Consider the following 17,124-nt stretch of genomic DNA (forward strand, 5'->3'; position numbering starts at 1 on the left):
TCGGACTGTTGTGAGGTTGTGTTTCTCAGGCTGCTTGTTTACTTTGTTCAGCGCAGCAGCCTCTGCCCATATTGTGCTCCAATAAGGTGCCATCACCCATTGAACTCCCTGCTCATTTTGTTTTTCATCTTCTCGGACACATCTTTGCACCGGGAATGTCCCGAGCAAGTTTTGTTCTGACATCCCCATCAAGTCATTTAATAATCAGTTTGGGTGGACATGTGCAACAAAAGATGTAAAGAAAAATATTGTTCTAAACATAGAAATGTACTTAAGGAGAACTCCGGTATTGTTTTAACGTGGACTCTATTTTCCCAATGGTTTTGTGTCTTAAGTGAGTGGTGAGGTATTAGGTGGGAGTGCTGTGGTGACAGCAGTGAAACTGGCTGCAGTGTGACCACTCGGAGCATGTGCACACTGTCATTTAAAGTCCATTTAAAGTGCTTGTTTTTGCCACTGACAGGTTCAGATTGTTCTTATGAGTTATTAAACTTTAAGGAAAGAACCACACAGAAATTACACATTAAAAAAGGTCATATTGGGATTATTTTTGACAGATATTGCGACATGTGTCTCAGTTTAATAGGTATGGGAGTTTTGTATTTCATTTTCAATGAAAAAAAAAACAAAACAAAATGCTGATGATGTGATTTGTGCTGGGGTCTGTAACAAACAAGCATGTTCCCTGATGTCTGGAATATGATTTGTAGGCCGGGGCATCTCTGCAGCACCTCAATGCTTCATTTTACAGTTATCAACAATATCAGAAATTATTGTGCAGCCCTAATTTTTTTTGTACCTTTTGCTTCTTCGGTCCTGTTTTGCATCCAAGTCTCGTTCTCAAATCTCGCAGACTCAAACTTTTTTTGATAACACTAAGTTACAGCACCACAAACATTAGCTGGCCCTCTACTTTTCACCTCTCACTTGCGTTTCCACCATTTTCTTCCTGCAACAAGTAACCCCTTGTGTGATTTAGAAAGAGACTTCTCAACACGGGAAGGAAAACGTTTCATTTCTCTGTAGGGTCTTTTACGTAATGTTGCATGACACTTGATAATAATTTGAGCCTGTCGGTGACGAAAACAAGTACTTTTAATGGACGTAAACTGACTGTGCAGTGATTAGTATTGTCACCTCACTGCAGGAGGGTTGGAGGAGCCCTTCTGTTTGGAGTTTGCATGTTCTCCTGTGTCAGTGTGGGTTTTCTGTGGGTACTCCGGCTTCCTCCCACAGTCCAAAGACATGCAGGTTAATTGGTGACTCTAAATTGTCCGTAGGTGTGAATGTGAGTGTGAATGGTTGTGTCAGCCCTGTGATAGTCTGGTGACCTGTCCAGGGTGAACCCTGCTTCTCACCCAATGTCAGCTGGGATAGGCTCCAGCCCCCCCGCGACCCCCAACAGGATAAGGGGTTATGGAAAATGAATGAATGAAGCTGACTGTGTTCAATTGCTCGCAAGGGTTACACTGCAGTCTGTCTCACCAGCGTTCTCTCTTGATGCTGGCCGAATTTTAAAAAGTGTTGTCTCCATTTGTCACTTACACACAAAAACGTGGGAAAAAAAGAGTCCAGGTTAAAAATACCCGAGAACCACTTAAACTTAATCACTGTTCCATATAAATGCGATGCCTTATCTTATACTACGCTTAAAGTAAGTTTAAAATAATTTCACATTACAGACACTTTCTACATTTCTTTCAACTTTCTTTACAGCATTAGGTGATCCAAAATAATCCACTTAATGACTTCAATCAGACTTGTTTAGACCGCACATAAACTTACACTTAGTTATTGGTTGATGTGTGACACAACTTCACTTGATTGTTCTCCTGATTGTTCAGTTACTCAGGGGTGTGTGCTGTGTTTATTTCTTCTCACCTTACAAATTCTATTTTCCAAGTTTCCCCTTCAGTTTATGCACTCTGATCAGATCACTCACTGTTTCACTATCACTAGTAAATATTGCATGACACATTTTACACCCTGGGGAAGTTAAAACGTTGATGCTGTGCATGCTCTGCCTAACACACTGACTGTGTCTGTCTCCAACAGTAAGCCCTGTTCTCTGGCAGAGAGGAGCGAACGTCTCGGTGGAGAGGACTCATCGGTCTGAAGTCCAGACCTCAGCGGTAGCAGCAGGATCTCTGTCTGAACCAGGATTTTAAAACATGCATACAGAAACTGAACACACTGAGGGGGAAAAAGTGACTTGTGTACCTGAGAGGGGGAAAAAATCCTGACAGTGATGAACGTCACTGGTTTCCAACCATCCCTGCCTTTCACCCTTGACAAAATGAAAATTATATCAAGTTAATAATAATGTGTATGTGTGACATACAGTAGTGCGTATACGGCTGTAGTCTTATATGTTTGAGATCATACGGTAGTAACTCTCTGTGCCTGTAAAGAAGTATTCACTCGACTTGGAAGTATTTGTGACCACACTAAAATGGAAACAGACTTTTTTAAATCTTTTCCTTCCTTGGTATTTCCAAGTATCTTGTTACCACTGCTGTCACAAAGACAACTGGATTGCTGTCCGTTTTCCTCAGAGCAGCTACCACAGATATTTCTGATGTCCCACTGTCCCACTATTTCTGTTTCTGGGGATAGTAACTGCAGAGAACGTACACTGATCCTCTCTGGTACCTGAGGATAGCTGCCGAGAGCCACCGGGGTAAACAAGAGCGTTAATCTCTTCCTGTTTTGGTTGCGCAATGGTCGATGCACTTCCTTTGTGCAAATCAAGCCATCATTTTCCCAGGAGGTCGTACCTGGTGGCAGACAGAATAGCATAGTTAAATCGAAGCTTACAGGGAACTGATCTGAACACAGATGGTGTCATTATTCTCTACATTACAGTGTGCAATCAGCATTTACTTCATAATTATAGATTAAAGCAAACTTGTCTGTTTCCAATTTAAATCCTCTTAAAAACATGTTACCTTCCAAGTGGGGTTGATACTTTTTTAAAGGCATCGTCCAGTCTGTTCTAGTTCACACAGGTACGGCCCTCTGACAGGCTCAGCACACTGAAATATGCGTGTACTGTACTTATCAGGATAAGACCACCCACTGTCCTTGGTACTGACTACCCTCACCTGACATCACGCTTTGTTTTAACAACTGAAAAAAAATATGGTGCATTTGGGTCAAGATAGGCAACACCTCTCATGATGTGACGCTGCTCCTTCTGCTCGGGTCTCCTTGCTGCCGGTGACGTCCTCCTGAGAGCAGGACTTTCGGCCACATGTTGATTTCAGTGTGCTGAGGGGGGAGTGAGCGATGGAGTCTGTGGTGTTAGAGGTTTAGACTGTATAAAAGAAGTGGACATAGCCAATGTGGCGTCACCTATTCGTTCGTGGGCCTGTTTTAAAGCCTTGAGTTCGGCATTTTGGCCATCAATGTCTTGGTTATTTGAAGCCAGAGGTGACCATATTTGGACCAAGCCTAAGAACAGCGCCAGCCTTTGACCTAGTGGCCAAACATGGAATTACGACTTCTGGATCTGTCACGTGACACCTTCGGGCCCAGAAAGACTTATCTGTAGAGATTCTCAAAGAGACGTCTGTAACTCAGTGTAACTCATTTCACTATCAGGATTAGTCTAGAAAAGCCACACATTTAAATGACATTATCCCCAATCAAGTTAGCGGAGGGTTAAACTGGCAGTTAGCGGCTCGGCTGGGGGAAGTTAGCTGCTCAGACAGACGCAGCCACTTTGAATCTCTTGTGCATTAAGAGCCCCACAATGCAAAAGATCCATTGAAATTATTACAATGGAAATGAATCTTTTTTGGCCACTTTCCTAGAAATGGATGGGGACCAGCCTCCAACACTGCATCCAGCTCTCTTAATACATCCATGATTTGGATGAGAGGTTGGAGCTGTGGAGGATATGCATTGCTAAACATCTATCATTACTGACAGGTCACCATGGTAGCGACTTGCCAATCAATTTTAATCTAAATGGGACCAAATTTTACGAAATGAAAATATAATTTAAATCATGCTGTATTTAAGGAGGCTTGAAACTTGTAATTGAGGCCGTAATCTCATTTGGAAAATGCTTACTATGGTAATAAATCAAGTGAGAAGAGAAGAGGGTAATTTTCTCATAGACTTCTATATCACTGGTTCCCAACTTGAGGGTCCCAACACCCACTAGAGGTCGCCAAAGCCTCAGAGAGGACCACAAAGCCATCTTGATTTTAACGTGTGTAAGAAAACTTATAATAAAAAAAAAAATACAAGCCTATATCTCAGGATTTCATTTATTTCTGTGAAGAAAACTAAGAAGAACTATGAACTATGAAGAAATAGTTATTTTTAAGTTTAGATAATTATTTCGGACATAAACTTTTAAAAAGTCTCACAGAATAACAGAACAGAGAATTACTGAACACGAGCTATATATTTACGGAACCTTAACTCTGCATTTAAACAAGTCATCCTGAATCCGAAAAGAACGCAGTTTAAAAAACAAAGAGAACAATGGCCAAGCAACAGGGAGGAGAAAATACTGAATTTCTTAAAAAGAAAGACGCCTGTCATGTTTGTGTGATGGTTAACATTCAAAAAAAGATACATAATACAGAGCGCTGGATAAAAGGTTGCTAAAAAAAAATGTTTGTTACACAAGTTGAGTTCACTATTTTGGTTAATTGTACAGTTTATCAGTCCCTCTGTCCTGTTGTTGTTATGCATTTAACAATGTAAAATATTTGTAAAATATGCTGCCTAGTTTGGGGTCGTAGCTTGAGTCAATGCTAGAGCAGACTCTCTTACAGAAAAAGGCTGGGAACCACCGTTTTATACAATTGGACCTCTTTTTGTAACCAGTGTAGTCGCCCTCTGCTGGCCATTAGCAAGAATGCAGCTCAAAGGCACTTCGACATTGGCTTCACTTTCAGACACGGAGGCTACGCTCACTTCTTTTATACCATACAGTGTGTGGTTGGAGGGCTCTCCTTGTGATCTTAGAACAGGAGTTACAGTGATAACCATTGTTCAGCCAAAACACATCTAAACTCATCATCCTCACATTTCCAGCAGCCGTGAATACATGCAGTTTAGTTTTTAGAGGAAGCATCATTTCCTTTAGTAAATATATACAGTGATTTTATTCATAGCATAATAATTTATATAAATATAATTTATATCAAACTTTTTTCTTTTTTTTTTGCATTTTTTGTAATTTCTGAACTCTTTTACTACTGTGAGCTTTTATTTATTTAGTCTGTATTTTATTCTAATCTTCACTGTCTTCTGGTACTTTTTCCACTCTGAAATGCTTAAATGTTTCTCTTTTCTTTGACTTTGCATCCAAAGAACTTTAATTTTTGTTTTGATAATTCCATCCTTGCAGCTTTCCTTTTTAGTTTGTCGTTTAAAGTCAGTGTTACTACTTCTTTCACTGCACCTCTTGCGTGGAAACGGCTGAGGCTTGTGACTCAATTGCAACACTAAGGCAGCGAACATTGTCGTAACCTTCACATCATTGCAGCGTCTTCCAGTGTTGCCCTACGTTTAGACAGATGCACACAAATCATTTGCTACAATAAGTGTTTTATTTTAGCTGGGGGAAAAAATAATCAGCATATCAGTGACAGTCGCTATATCTCCTCACCTCCTCACAATAATGAATCCATTGACTGGACATTTCAGATGTTTGTAGATGTAGAGCATCAGTTGTAGTATTTGCAGTCGATATCGTACCTGTTATCTGTATATTTGAATGAACACAGTACGTTGCAGTGTTGCCTCGGCGAGACACGGCAAGTTTGTAAATGGGGTTGAATGTTGTTTGCACTTCTTAAGAGGACCTGAAGATGAACTAGTGATAGAGGCCAAATAAAAACATGCATCACGTTATCTTTGTTTCCGCTCACACAGGCTGATATTTAGGCAGCGTTTCTTTTTAGGATTATCAAGTGTGTGTGTTGGTGAAGTCGATCACAGTCATCGTAGGGTTAGTGTTTACTGTAGTCTCTCTGTGGCTGACATCTTAGGACTCTCAAAGTAAGTTCGACAAACTGATTTTTCTTTTAACTTCACTTGGTTTCTATGTGTGTTTGTGTGTACGGGAGGACACATCAATGTCGGACATTGTAAGATAAAAAATCAGTTTGTTCCCATGACGTGCAGTGGCCAGTTGTAATCAGTTTGCTGTTGTTCATCGGATGGAGACTATAGCAGCAATATTTTGTACAGTCTAGCTTTTAAGTTCATTTTTATTGCCTTATTGAGAAATTTTACATGTAGGCCTAGCGTTTATATTTTTTTTTTTTCACTTGTGCTGTTGTATTTATTTTTCTTTCTCATAGTTGTGCTCCTGAGAATGTGTACATAAAATTATAAATACATATATAAAGATATACAAATATATTTTCCATTTGAATCGGAGAATATTATTTTTATTTGGTTTTATTTTTGCTGCTGGGCAAGAAATGATTGCAATCTACATAATTTTACTGTACCATATTCTTCAGTGTGTTTATCGGGATGCAGCTGCTGTATATTTATGGTCTATAAACCACAGCTGTCTCTTTGTAAGATATCCAGACGTTGAGCGATTTGTGGGGTTTTACTGTACATGCAAATCAATAGGGATTCTTCCAACTGTTCAGCTGTGTCGTGTATGTGTTTTCAAATCGCTGTGTGCCCTTCATCCAATAGGGAGAGTCCTTTGCAGAGACATAGCATGATTTCAAAAATGAATATGCATATCAGAAATGTGTATTTATGTATATCTGTGTATATTCATCTATTTATACGTGAGGATAAATAGATGGCTGTATGTGTGTGTGTTTGGACTCAATCAGAATGAATACAAAATAAAGCAGTTCTATGAATTGTTGTTCATGGAGATGATGTCGTGTTTTTATTGATCCCTCACTGAAATCACCAGACGTTTAACCGTAAATGGAAATGAGCCAATTTGTAACAGTGACCTCCAATTTGGGATGCAGATTTTGATCCTTTAATTTCTCTAGAGAGACTGCATTCATGTGCTCCTAGGAGGGTCCCATTTCCCAAGATGGGAAGTTGTTCTTCTGACTTTGGTGTGTTCATGAGCTTTAAGTCATAATGTGGGAACAACATTAACGCCACAAAGAAGGTGTGTTGCATGACGTGCCTGGTTCCCTCATCTCAAAGTTGGTGGTTTTTTGGTTATAGGTGTCTGAAATAAGGTCTGTGGTTAACACAAACTTAAAAGACTTTGGCGTGTTGTTCTACGACACAAAATGAGTCAGTAAATAACCCACTTGTGAACTTTCAAGCTTCTATATGTGTTTAAAAAGGTGGTTGCTAACAAGTGGCTAAATGAGACTATAGAACGCCATCACGCCGGACACGCCAAGCACAGCTGGGTTTATCGAATTGACGCCACTCTGCATCAGTCTACTGATCGTGTTTCTCAAAGTCAAGGTCAAGTCCTCCAAAGAAAGGATTCTACAGAAACAGGGCAAAAGTCCTTCCTAGCATTTGGTGAACACACATTGGAACAGGCGGAGTGTCCTCAGGTGTGCGTCATTAACCCTCAGCCGACTGAGGAGGTTTCATGATACTGTGACAATTTTGGCACTCTCTAACGTTGTTGTATAATTGAAACAAATGTAAGCCATATTCTCACAGTCACGTGACTTTGAGGTGAATATATTTCTGGATTACACTTAAAAAAACAGTTAGGCTAAATGAAACTTTTGTGGCACTTCGCGTTCTATCATTGCTGTAAATGATTAATTTAAAAACTTTAATGTTTTGTCTAATTTACGCTATTTAATAATTATTTGGCAGTGGACACATTGGAAAGTGTAAATTATGAGGTTTCTGTCAGTATATTTTTATGTTTGTATGATAAAAACTCCTGGAGATATTAATCCAAACAAATGACATGTTTATCTAAATCCTGCCGAGCTCCACTGGCACAAATTTCATTGGAGAGGCCCCACCTTCACTTCCAGCAAATTGTGCACAAAGAATTGTTGGTACTTTATACTTGTTGAGGATACACACATGCATCCTTGAAAATTCTCTGAATGAAGGACTCTGTCCTTGGTAGAATTTGAAGGATCTTTGACATTGGAACAGTCCTTAAGCGAGATTTGATGACGTAGCATCCTTGAAATTCAGCCATTTAAGGACCCTTCCTTGACTTTGAGAAACACCCTGTTATGGTGGGGACGTTGAGTGGGATTTATACTTGTGTGTTAGCTCTGTGCAGAGCCTACGCCGTTTTGAGCATTTATACTTGTGTGGTGGTGTGTCTGTGTCACTCTGCAGTTACACCTCCAAAACACTAGTAGGCAGCGGAGGTTCCTGTGAAGTGCTGTAAAGTTTAGTTGATTCAAAACACACATTAAACACACATTAAACATGGCTTAAAAGAGACAATTTCAAACACAAGTACACAAATCAGTTTCACTATAACTCGCAGCATTCACAGACACACACATTTTCCCCACAAATACAACATGCTAACGTTATTAGCACAAGCCTATGGCATTTTACATTGTATAAATTAGCCCAGCGGCTAGTGGACTTTTCCTCTACTCCTCTGGGATAAATCACACACACTTAGAATGACTTAAATTGTGACTTATAATGCTGCTTTGTGGTGGTTTTATTGTCTTCACAAGTTATTGTTACTTATTTGTGAAATTAAAATTAAGTCATGAGACTGTAGTGTGGTTCGTTTATAGCCTAGCATTAGCTTCTTACTTCCAGCATTGCATTTAGGCTTCAATAATCATTAAAGTGGTGTTCATTTGTAAAGATTAGCTTGCTGAACAAAGTTCAAATATCATTAACGTTTGTTTGCCACACGTCTTATTTCCAGCAATAGAGCATTTAAATAACAGGATAACAGTTTGAAGCTTTAGTACAAAGCAAATAAAGAAGCTCATGGAGAGAATGCCAAGAGTGTGCAAAGCAGTAATCAGAGCAAAGGGTGGCTATTTTGAAGAAACTAGAATATAAAACATGTTTTCAGTTATTTCACCTTTTTTTGTTAAGTACATAACTCCACATGTGTTCATTCATAGTTTTGATGCCTTCAGTGAGAATCTACAATGTAAATAGTCATGAAAATAAAGAAAACGCATTGAATGAGAAGGTGTGTCCAAACTTTTGGCCTGTACTGTACATATTACCGGTCATCACTGCAAACCTGTATATGACAAACATACCAAATAGAATAAGAAATATTTTCTAAATAGTTAATTTATAATTTATGTAAAATTAACAAATAATTTAAAATAATAATAAATGATAATAACAGTCCAAGTAATGGTTCTTCTGCTGTGAGACAGAATAAGGTGACAGTAGAATACAGTGGAACACAAATGAACAATAATATATTACTTAGTCAGTGGGATACTTGTATAGTGAGGGCCAGTTAATACAAAGTATAGCCTATGGTGTTGTTTACTGTCCCATACAGGCCTTGTAAATTGATTGTTTGGATGTAGATCACTGATTCCCAACTTGGGAGTCACCAAAGCTTCACAGGGGGTCACAAGACCTTCTTGATTTCAAGTGGTGTAAGACAACTAACACAAGCTAAATTCATAGAGCCTTCACTCTCTGCTTAATAGCATCTTCAAAAACCAAAGAGCTAACAGAACAATGGCCATGTGTCAGGGAGAAGGAAACACTGAATTTGACCTTTAAAAAAGCCTATTAAGCACATATGATTGTTAAATATATATATATAAAAATAAAAAAAATGATACAGAGAGCTGCATAAAAAGTACCTATAATATCAGGACACTCATCTCCGTTTGTGTTAGGCAAACTTCCTGCAGTTATTGAGGTCAATACTTAGGTTGATTATACAGTTTCTCACTTTTTTTTCCTGTATTGTAATTATTATGCATTTAATTAAAATTGAAATATCCCAAAAAAAAAATGTCACTTAGTCAGGGGTCGTCAGTATACTCTATGAAAGGAAGGGGGTCCCTTAAGGATAAAGGATTTTTTCTGAGATCGGCTCCTGGTCTAATAATAAAAATAATAATAAAAAAAAGACCGTACAGTGCTAAAACGAAGAGGCAACACAGTGTACTGATTCTGGTGTTCCCTCCTTTTAACGTACATTGTGCAACAGTCAGCATGCTCTGGAAATCTGCCGTGTTATTGCTCAAACTCCAGGAAGAAACAGGGCGTCAAAGTTTGGAGAACAAAGGGTGTAATCACTCACCGTTTTCTGTCCTGTGAGCGGTGATTGGTCAGCGTTTTCAAAGAACGCACATGATTGGCCAAATCATCTGTCAGTCAATGTGTTCTTATTTCCAATTGGTCAAAAATAACGTTCCTTCACTCACGTGCTCATTCTCTTCCTTGAAGGCGGTGCCTGTTAGCTACCGGTGGAGACTGGAGGATTGTTGTTGTTGTTGTTGTTGTGGGAAACTACTTAAAAAGTACAAAAAAAGCCTCTAACATGGGAAACCGAGACGATGAGTACGACTATTTGTTTAAAGGTAATTTATTCTTTGAATATAACATATTAGGGTGTGCTTGTTATCTTTGTTAAAGTTCGGTTTCAGCAGCACGAACTGAGGAAGTCACCTAAGCTAGCGCTAATGCTAAAGTTAGCTGTAGTCACTAGCAGCGAAGTGGCAATCGATGACATGATCGAAACCTGTAATCACTATTATAAGTTCACTAAGCAGTTTGTAACGCTGCAATAGTTCAGTCTTTGGTAGTTTAGATTTTAAACACGCGAACTAATAAGCTAGTTCAGTGATGGCAGTTGACGCTGGTGACTTAGCAGACTAACGGGCGGCAGTTAAGTGGCTAAATAACTAAGCTAGCATGCTAACATGGTAGCTGCTTTTATCAAGCTACTCGGCCCATCAGTTAACACGACTTTAAGTTCACTTAAAATTACAAGCTTTTCAATAGCCACCCGTTGGTGTTCAATATAGAAGCTTTAATTCAAATGTGGTTCACTTTTCGGGTAATTTGAAGCTAAGCTACTTAGCTAACTTGTTGACATCGCAGACATAACTGCTGCCTGACATATTTCACTGAGCTGCCCCTGATCACATTATCAGCTGTCCTCTGCTTAACATAGTGAGCAGTCACACAGGTTTAAACACGTAAGATTAAAGAAGCATACCGAGAGACTTGCATTACTTTTCACCTACAGTGAATTAGAGGATGCACTATTTGATATTATCATGATACAATATAATTGCTATTTTGAATATGTTGTTATATGCTGAATATTGCGATAAAATTTATTGCAATTTATTTCCTTTTTTTCTACTGTAAATTTTTGTCCCCCTAGGAAAACTGTCAACATCTTTTATCTAATTAGTTTTCAGTCTTCAGCCGTTTTTTGCAGCAAAATCTATCTAGTGGACTAAAAAAGCAATCGATTTTTTGCACTAGTAGGCTACTTAAAGTTTGATTTGTTTTTGTAATATTAACAATTATGTGATTTTAAAAATTAGCACTGTGGTGCAGTGGTTAGCATTGTCGCCTTACAGCAATATGGTTTCTGGTTCGAACCCAGGGTGGGGGAGCCCTTCTGTGCAGAGTTTGCATGTTCTGCCTGTGTCAGCATGGGTTTTCTCCGGGGACTCCAGCTTCCTCCCACAGTCCAAACACATGCAGTTTAATTGGTGACTCTAAATTGTCCGTGGGTGTGAATGTGTGTGTGTGTCTCTATGTGTCAGTCATGCAATAGTCTGATGACCTGTCCAGGTTGTACCCTGCCTCTCGCCCAATGTCAGCTGGCTGAACCATATACTTTCATATTACTTTATAAGTGCACTTACCTGTTGGCAAAATGTAGATTGACCTAACTCACTCTAATAACCACAACCATACATTAAACAAAAAAGAAGATGGTCTTATTAATCGCCAAAAGAAAATTCAATTTTTTCACTCTGAGATATTCATACAGGCCCAAAATATACACACATGCACAAACAGGACTTATATATGCATTAAATGGAGAGATGTGAGGGGGCTCCTCATGGACAGGTGCTGGTGACCCTCTAGTTCCCACCACAAGTCCCAATGGGCTGAGCTACTGCTGCCCCAAAACCTACCTCTGCATGGGACAACACATCTATACTTCTTACCTTTATACTTGCATGTAATTCTTGAATAAGAAAAAGATGATTTTGTCCAAAAATCACTCTTAAGTTTGGTTAAAAAAATTCTCTTGAACATGTCTTTAAAAGGGTTAAAGTTAAGTGTCTGATACCTGTAGTCACCCTTAGCCCAATATCCTCTTAAAAGGGACAAAATGAATAGATAGATAGATAGATAGATAGATAGATAGATAGATAGATAGATAGATAGATAGATTAGTCCCTTTCGGAAATAAAAATTGCATTAATCATTAAACAAAAGAGACAAGGACAGTCAACAAGGTCTGTAACTGAAAACACAGAGCGTAGTTAGAGCACTTGCTTAAAATGTCTGCTGTACAAAAAGGTGCCGGACTAAGCTTGTATGTAAAATAAAATAAACTATGTTTTTTTGTGCTTGTAATCTACAAATATTAGCTTTAATGACTGAAATCCGTCACAAGGTGAGCTAAAGATTGTAACAGTGTAAAATGGATAGGATGAACACATGCTAAATCCCAGCATGTTTTGCACACCACTTAGTGTTTACAGTTTGTCACTAACATTAATGTTTGTGTGCTCTGTGTATTTTGGTTCTAGTCGTACTAATCGGAGACTCTGGAGTGGGAAAGAGTAACCTGCTGTCCCGTTTCACAAGAAATGAGTTCAACTTGGAGAGCAAGAGCACCATTGGGGTGGAGTTCGCCACCCGCAGCATCCAGGTGGACGGCAAGACGATAAAGGCTCAGATTTGGGACACAGCTGGACAGGAACGCTACAGAGCAATCACCTCGGCGTCAGTTTGCTTTTTTGTTTTTTTGCAGTATTTACCAGACTTGTGATAGTCTGCAGTCTACATACAGCATATTATACTACTAATTTGCACATCTAATATAGCAGTACACATGGAGATTAGGATCATTTGCTTAAAATGCCCAGAATAATTTGCGTAATGTTATATACGTACACATTTTTTTATCTTTGAAGCAGATGGTAGCGAACATTTCAGTAGTTCTTGATTCATCAATTTCTCTTTGCTGTCACCAGGTATTACAGGGGCGCAGTTGGAGCTCTTCTAGTTTACGACATCGCCAAGCACCTGACATATGAGAATGTTGAACGCTGGCTGAAGGAGCTGAGGGACCACGCTGACAACAACATCGTCATCATGCTGGTTGGGAACAAGAGCGACCTCCGCCACCTCAGGGCAGTGCCCACTGATGAGGCTCGAGCCTTCGCAGGTAAATTATTAAGCATTGCCATCAGGGAAGCAGCATTGCATTCAAGGGTCATGTAGATTTAGGTAGAATTCTGTGTGTGTGTTTTTTTTTTTTGTTTGTTTTTTTTTAACAAATCTTAAGTCCAGCACCTGCTGTATTTCCTCCTTTATCAGTCTGCTCCTCATTTATCGTCCACAGAACGAGGCTGCACGCCGACATTTTAAGAGCAAAACGGAACAGGCTGCAGTGAGAGTCTCTCTCCATGGGATATTTAAAAATAGCAGCTTTATACATTTAGTCCTTCTCAGGCAAGCTCAGGGGTTTAGTGTTGCTGGAGCCCACAGGAATGTCGCTCTGCAATGCTTTTTGGGGGGGGGGGGTATATTTCATCCCAGTAGAGATTGATATATAAACGCTTGAAGATCCACTCATTACTGAAAGTGTCTGTCATATAAAAACTTAAGAAATAGTCAAAGTTGTGCCGTGAAAAAGTTGCCGGGAGTCAGCCCAGTGAATGAAGTTATTTTCCTCTCAGACTCCAGCTGCTGTGGGAGGCAACAAAACATCCTTTCATTTTATAGTTACAGTTTACTAATAAAACTCTCCACAGTATGAACAGTGGTTACATGAGCCTCAAAACCAGCCACAACTCAGCCCTGAGCAGAGTGACCGTCCTCTACTGACCAATCAACAGACTGCAGTGTTCACAGCTCCACCTTTTAGTACCAGATCTGTGTGCTGGGTACCCCAACAGAGGGGGAGCCAAACATGGGGACAGTACGGAACAGTTCCATGAGTGCCATACATAACTTTTTACAGTGGAAACTGAAAAAAGCGTTCAGGATTGGACTGTACCGTACTGCTCGGTGGAAAAAGGTGTGTGACACTGCCAGGGTAAAAAGGTGTGGTGAATCACCTCTGACTGGTCGTGTCAGAAAAGAGATCAATGTCAAGTTGTGAGAGCTCTGTGAGACGAAGTCCGGGCTTTTTCTTAGGTGTGTTTACAAGTCATTTTATTTGTTGTAGATGTGTAGAAGAGGATTTTGAAAACGATGGCAGGCTCATAGCCACAGTTTACACCAGATGAGTCAGAGTGGTTTAACCATATTTCCTAAGCCAGTTATTTAAAGAATATACAGGTCATTATCTGAGCTGTCTGTTTTTAATAGATATTTAAATGGCTTTTATGTGTAAACATAATTTGTCTCCTGTTTTTTCTTTCCAGAAGGGAACACTCTCTCCTTTATTGAGACCTCCGCCTTGGACTCCACTAATGTAGAAGAAGCCTTTAAGAACATCCTCACAGGTAGGAAAAGTGATCAGCTGTTAAATACAACATGCAGCTCACTGTGAATCTCCAGCTGATGTAACTTTTACTCAACGGTGACTGTTTTTCTTTCACAGAAATCTACCGTATTGTATCTCAGAAGCAAATATCGGACAGATCTGCACACGACGAGTCTCCAGGCAACAACGTAGTGGACATAAGCCTCCCCCCGACCACGGAAGGGCATAGGGGAAACAAACTCCCCTGCTGCCAGAGCCTGTGACGCTCTTATCTTCTTTTCCTGTTTTACTCTCCGTCGGTCTTTCCTGTCTTCGCCTCTGGTTTACTTCTGCTGTCATCATGATGCCCTCATGAGTTCAGAAGTCTGTCACACCGAGACATTCCTTTTTCGTCTTTGTTTTTTCTTTGTTTGTTTGTCTTCCTCTGATTTCAAAAGAACTTCTCTATACAATAATTTACAACCTCAGAGGAAGAGAGTAGAGCTCTTACGAGGTTGATCTTGAAGCTGTAACAAACATTTTCTTTATAATTGACCACCCTCCGTGGTCCCATTGACCCGCTCCTGTTGAGGGAACGTTGAGGGACCAGTAGACCTGTGTATCAGCGCTTCAGGCGGTTTCTACTCGCCTCCATTTCTCTGCAACGATACAGACTTTTGTCACGATCTCCTACAGTGGAATCCCAATTTCATGTCTGGTTGACCTGATTCTGCCTATCACGCAATACGGGCGTAGAAGAGGAGACGAGACGAAGGTACCACTGGAGTATTGGTGTGTACTCTGCTCTGTCTGGAGTTTCTATTTGCCTCTTTAATTTTAATTTTCCTCTCTGAGCCCTGCGCCCACTGTGGCATGAAATTAGCATGAGCCAGGGACCAGACTGGCTGTGGTTGACTTAATATGGGCAAGTGTGAAACAAATGAAGTGTTTTTATTTGTGTGTGCGTGTGTGAGAGTGTGTGTGTTAATCCTAAAGCACAAAGATACCAAAGTTGACGGATGCAATCGTTATCAGTTTTGGTTTTACTCGTTTTTTTTCCTCAAGGCTGCTAAGGTTGCATTTCATTGCTGTATTTGGCAAACTAATCCAGGCTATTTGCAAAAGACGTGTTGTGCTATATCTCAAAAGCAATGTTATGAATCGCGGTGTGTGATTTGTTATTTGTGTAATAATGGTGTCAGACTGGATCGGGCCTCGTGTTCCTCTCTGGAGTCGGCTCAGGTCTTTTAACGGGCTGTCTGGAAATGAAAATCTCTTTTTGCACTTATGTCGGATCATTTCAGTGGAACAAATCACTTTATTTTTCAGATGCACAACATCTTTATCGAGTAACATTTTCCTGCTGGTTGAAAAAGGAAAAAACTGCACTATATGTGGTGTTTTTTGTCTTAAACAGCATCTTCCTGTCATGTACTCAATCACCCTTTGATTTAATTTGACTGTGACATCTGTTAAAGGGAAGCGGATAAAGATGTGTGCAATCTGAAAACATTTCAATGGTAAATGAACCAATTAAAAATGCTCTTCATGTATCACTTGCACTCCAGCTGGTTGTGAAAGTGGAACTGAAAATCAGAAATGTAAATTTCTTTATGGTTGGCTGAGGTGCCCCCTTTTTCACTCAGGTGGGCAAAATGCTTTCATCTGTGCAGACTTGTTTTGCTACTTTTGCATCACACAGAAAATACTGAAGCACAAATAAACCTAATCCTCATGACACATATAGGAGACGGACTTATTTTTGGATACGTTGCTCACTCTGTGTACCCATAACTTAATGCTGTGTCCTCCACTGTTGTGTAGCAACATAGGTGTCAACTGATCAAAGAGCACACAAGGTCAATCTGCACTCAAGTCCATTTGACAGGCTTCCTTTGAAATCTACACATATGATGGTGAGGTGCTCGCACACAGGACTAAATCATTTAGTTTTATAGCATCTAATCAATGTGTCTACTCAAGGCAGGCTTCCTAAAATATTGTATACTTGGTTTCAGAATTATTCTCTCCCATTCAGTCAGAACAAAGCCAAGTTTTCACATCCAAGGAAGTTGTTTTGGTGCATAGACAAGAGACATTACGTAAAGCAGAAAAAACAAAAATAAGAATTTAAAAATGTATATAAAATAACTTCAAAATGTAAGAGCTAGGCAGGAAAGTGCAAAAATATACTTATGAGATGTGCAAAGGCTCACAGTAAATAATGAAAAAAACAAACCTTGTCAATGTAAATACATTTTTGCACAACTTAATATTTTAAAACAAATCAGTTCATGATGTAAAAATTGTTTTAAAAATTGAAAAAAATGCACATTGGTGGGAATTTATGAAAAGTGTTAATTATAAGAATAAGATATGCTTTATTAATCCGGAGGGGAAATTCAGTTTTTTCACTCTGTTGTCATACACACACAGGTCCGAAATACACACACATGCACTAATAGGACCTATACATGCATTAAATGAAGAGATGTCAGAGTGAGGGGGCTCAAGAGTACTCTGGCAGTGCACAGGAGGCGAACTGA

General features: G+C 39.5%; 2 protein-coding genes across 3 annotated transcripts in view; both read left to right on the forward strand.

Moving 5' to 3' along the window:
• Nucleotides 1-6,848, forward strand: part of pip5k1ca (phosphatidylinositol-4-phosphate 5-kinase, type I, gamma a) — a 76,034-nt gene extending 69,186 nt beyond the window's left edge. For both annotated transcript variants that reach the window (XM_049587699.1, XM_049587700.1), the window contains one exon: nucleotides 2,056-6,848. In XM_049587699.1, coding sequence (XP_049443656.1) covers nucleotides 2,056-2,058 — 3 coding nt within the window. In that variant the 3' untranslated portion in view covers nucleotides 2,059-6,848. The remainder of the gene's footprint in view (nucleotides 1-2,055) is intronic.
• A 3,507-nt stretch (nucleotides 6,849-10,355) lies between these two features.
• rab11ba (RAB11B, member RAS oncogene family, a) lies at nucleotides 10,356-16,316 on the forward strand. The gene is made up of 5 exons (XM_049587704.1): nucleotides 10,356-10,487; nucleotides 12,693-12,888; nucleotides 13,140-13,333; nucleotides 14,538-14,618; nucleotides 14,717-16,316. Exons 1-5 carry the CDS (start codon nucleotides 10,448-10,450, stop codon nucleotides 14,860-14,862), a joined length of 657 nt encoding a protein of 218 aa, XP_049443661.1. The 5' UTR covers nucleotides 10,356-10,447; the 3' UTR covers nucleotides 14,863-16,316.
• The last annotated feature ends 808 nt before the right edge of the window (nucleotides 16,317-17,124 follow it).

Source organism: Epinephelus fuscoguttatus, linkage group LG10 (assembly GCF_011397635.1).
Source record: "Epinephelus fuscoguttatus linkage group LG10, E.fuscoguttatus.final_Chr_v1".
Lineage (NCBI taxonomy): Eukaryota > Metazoa > Chordata > Actinopteri > Perciformes > Serranidae > Epinephelus > Epinephelus fuscoguttatus.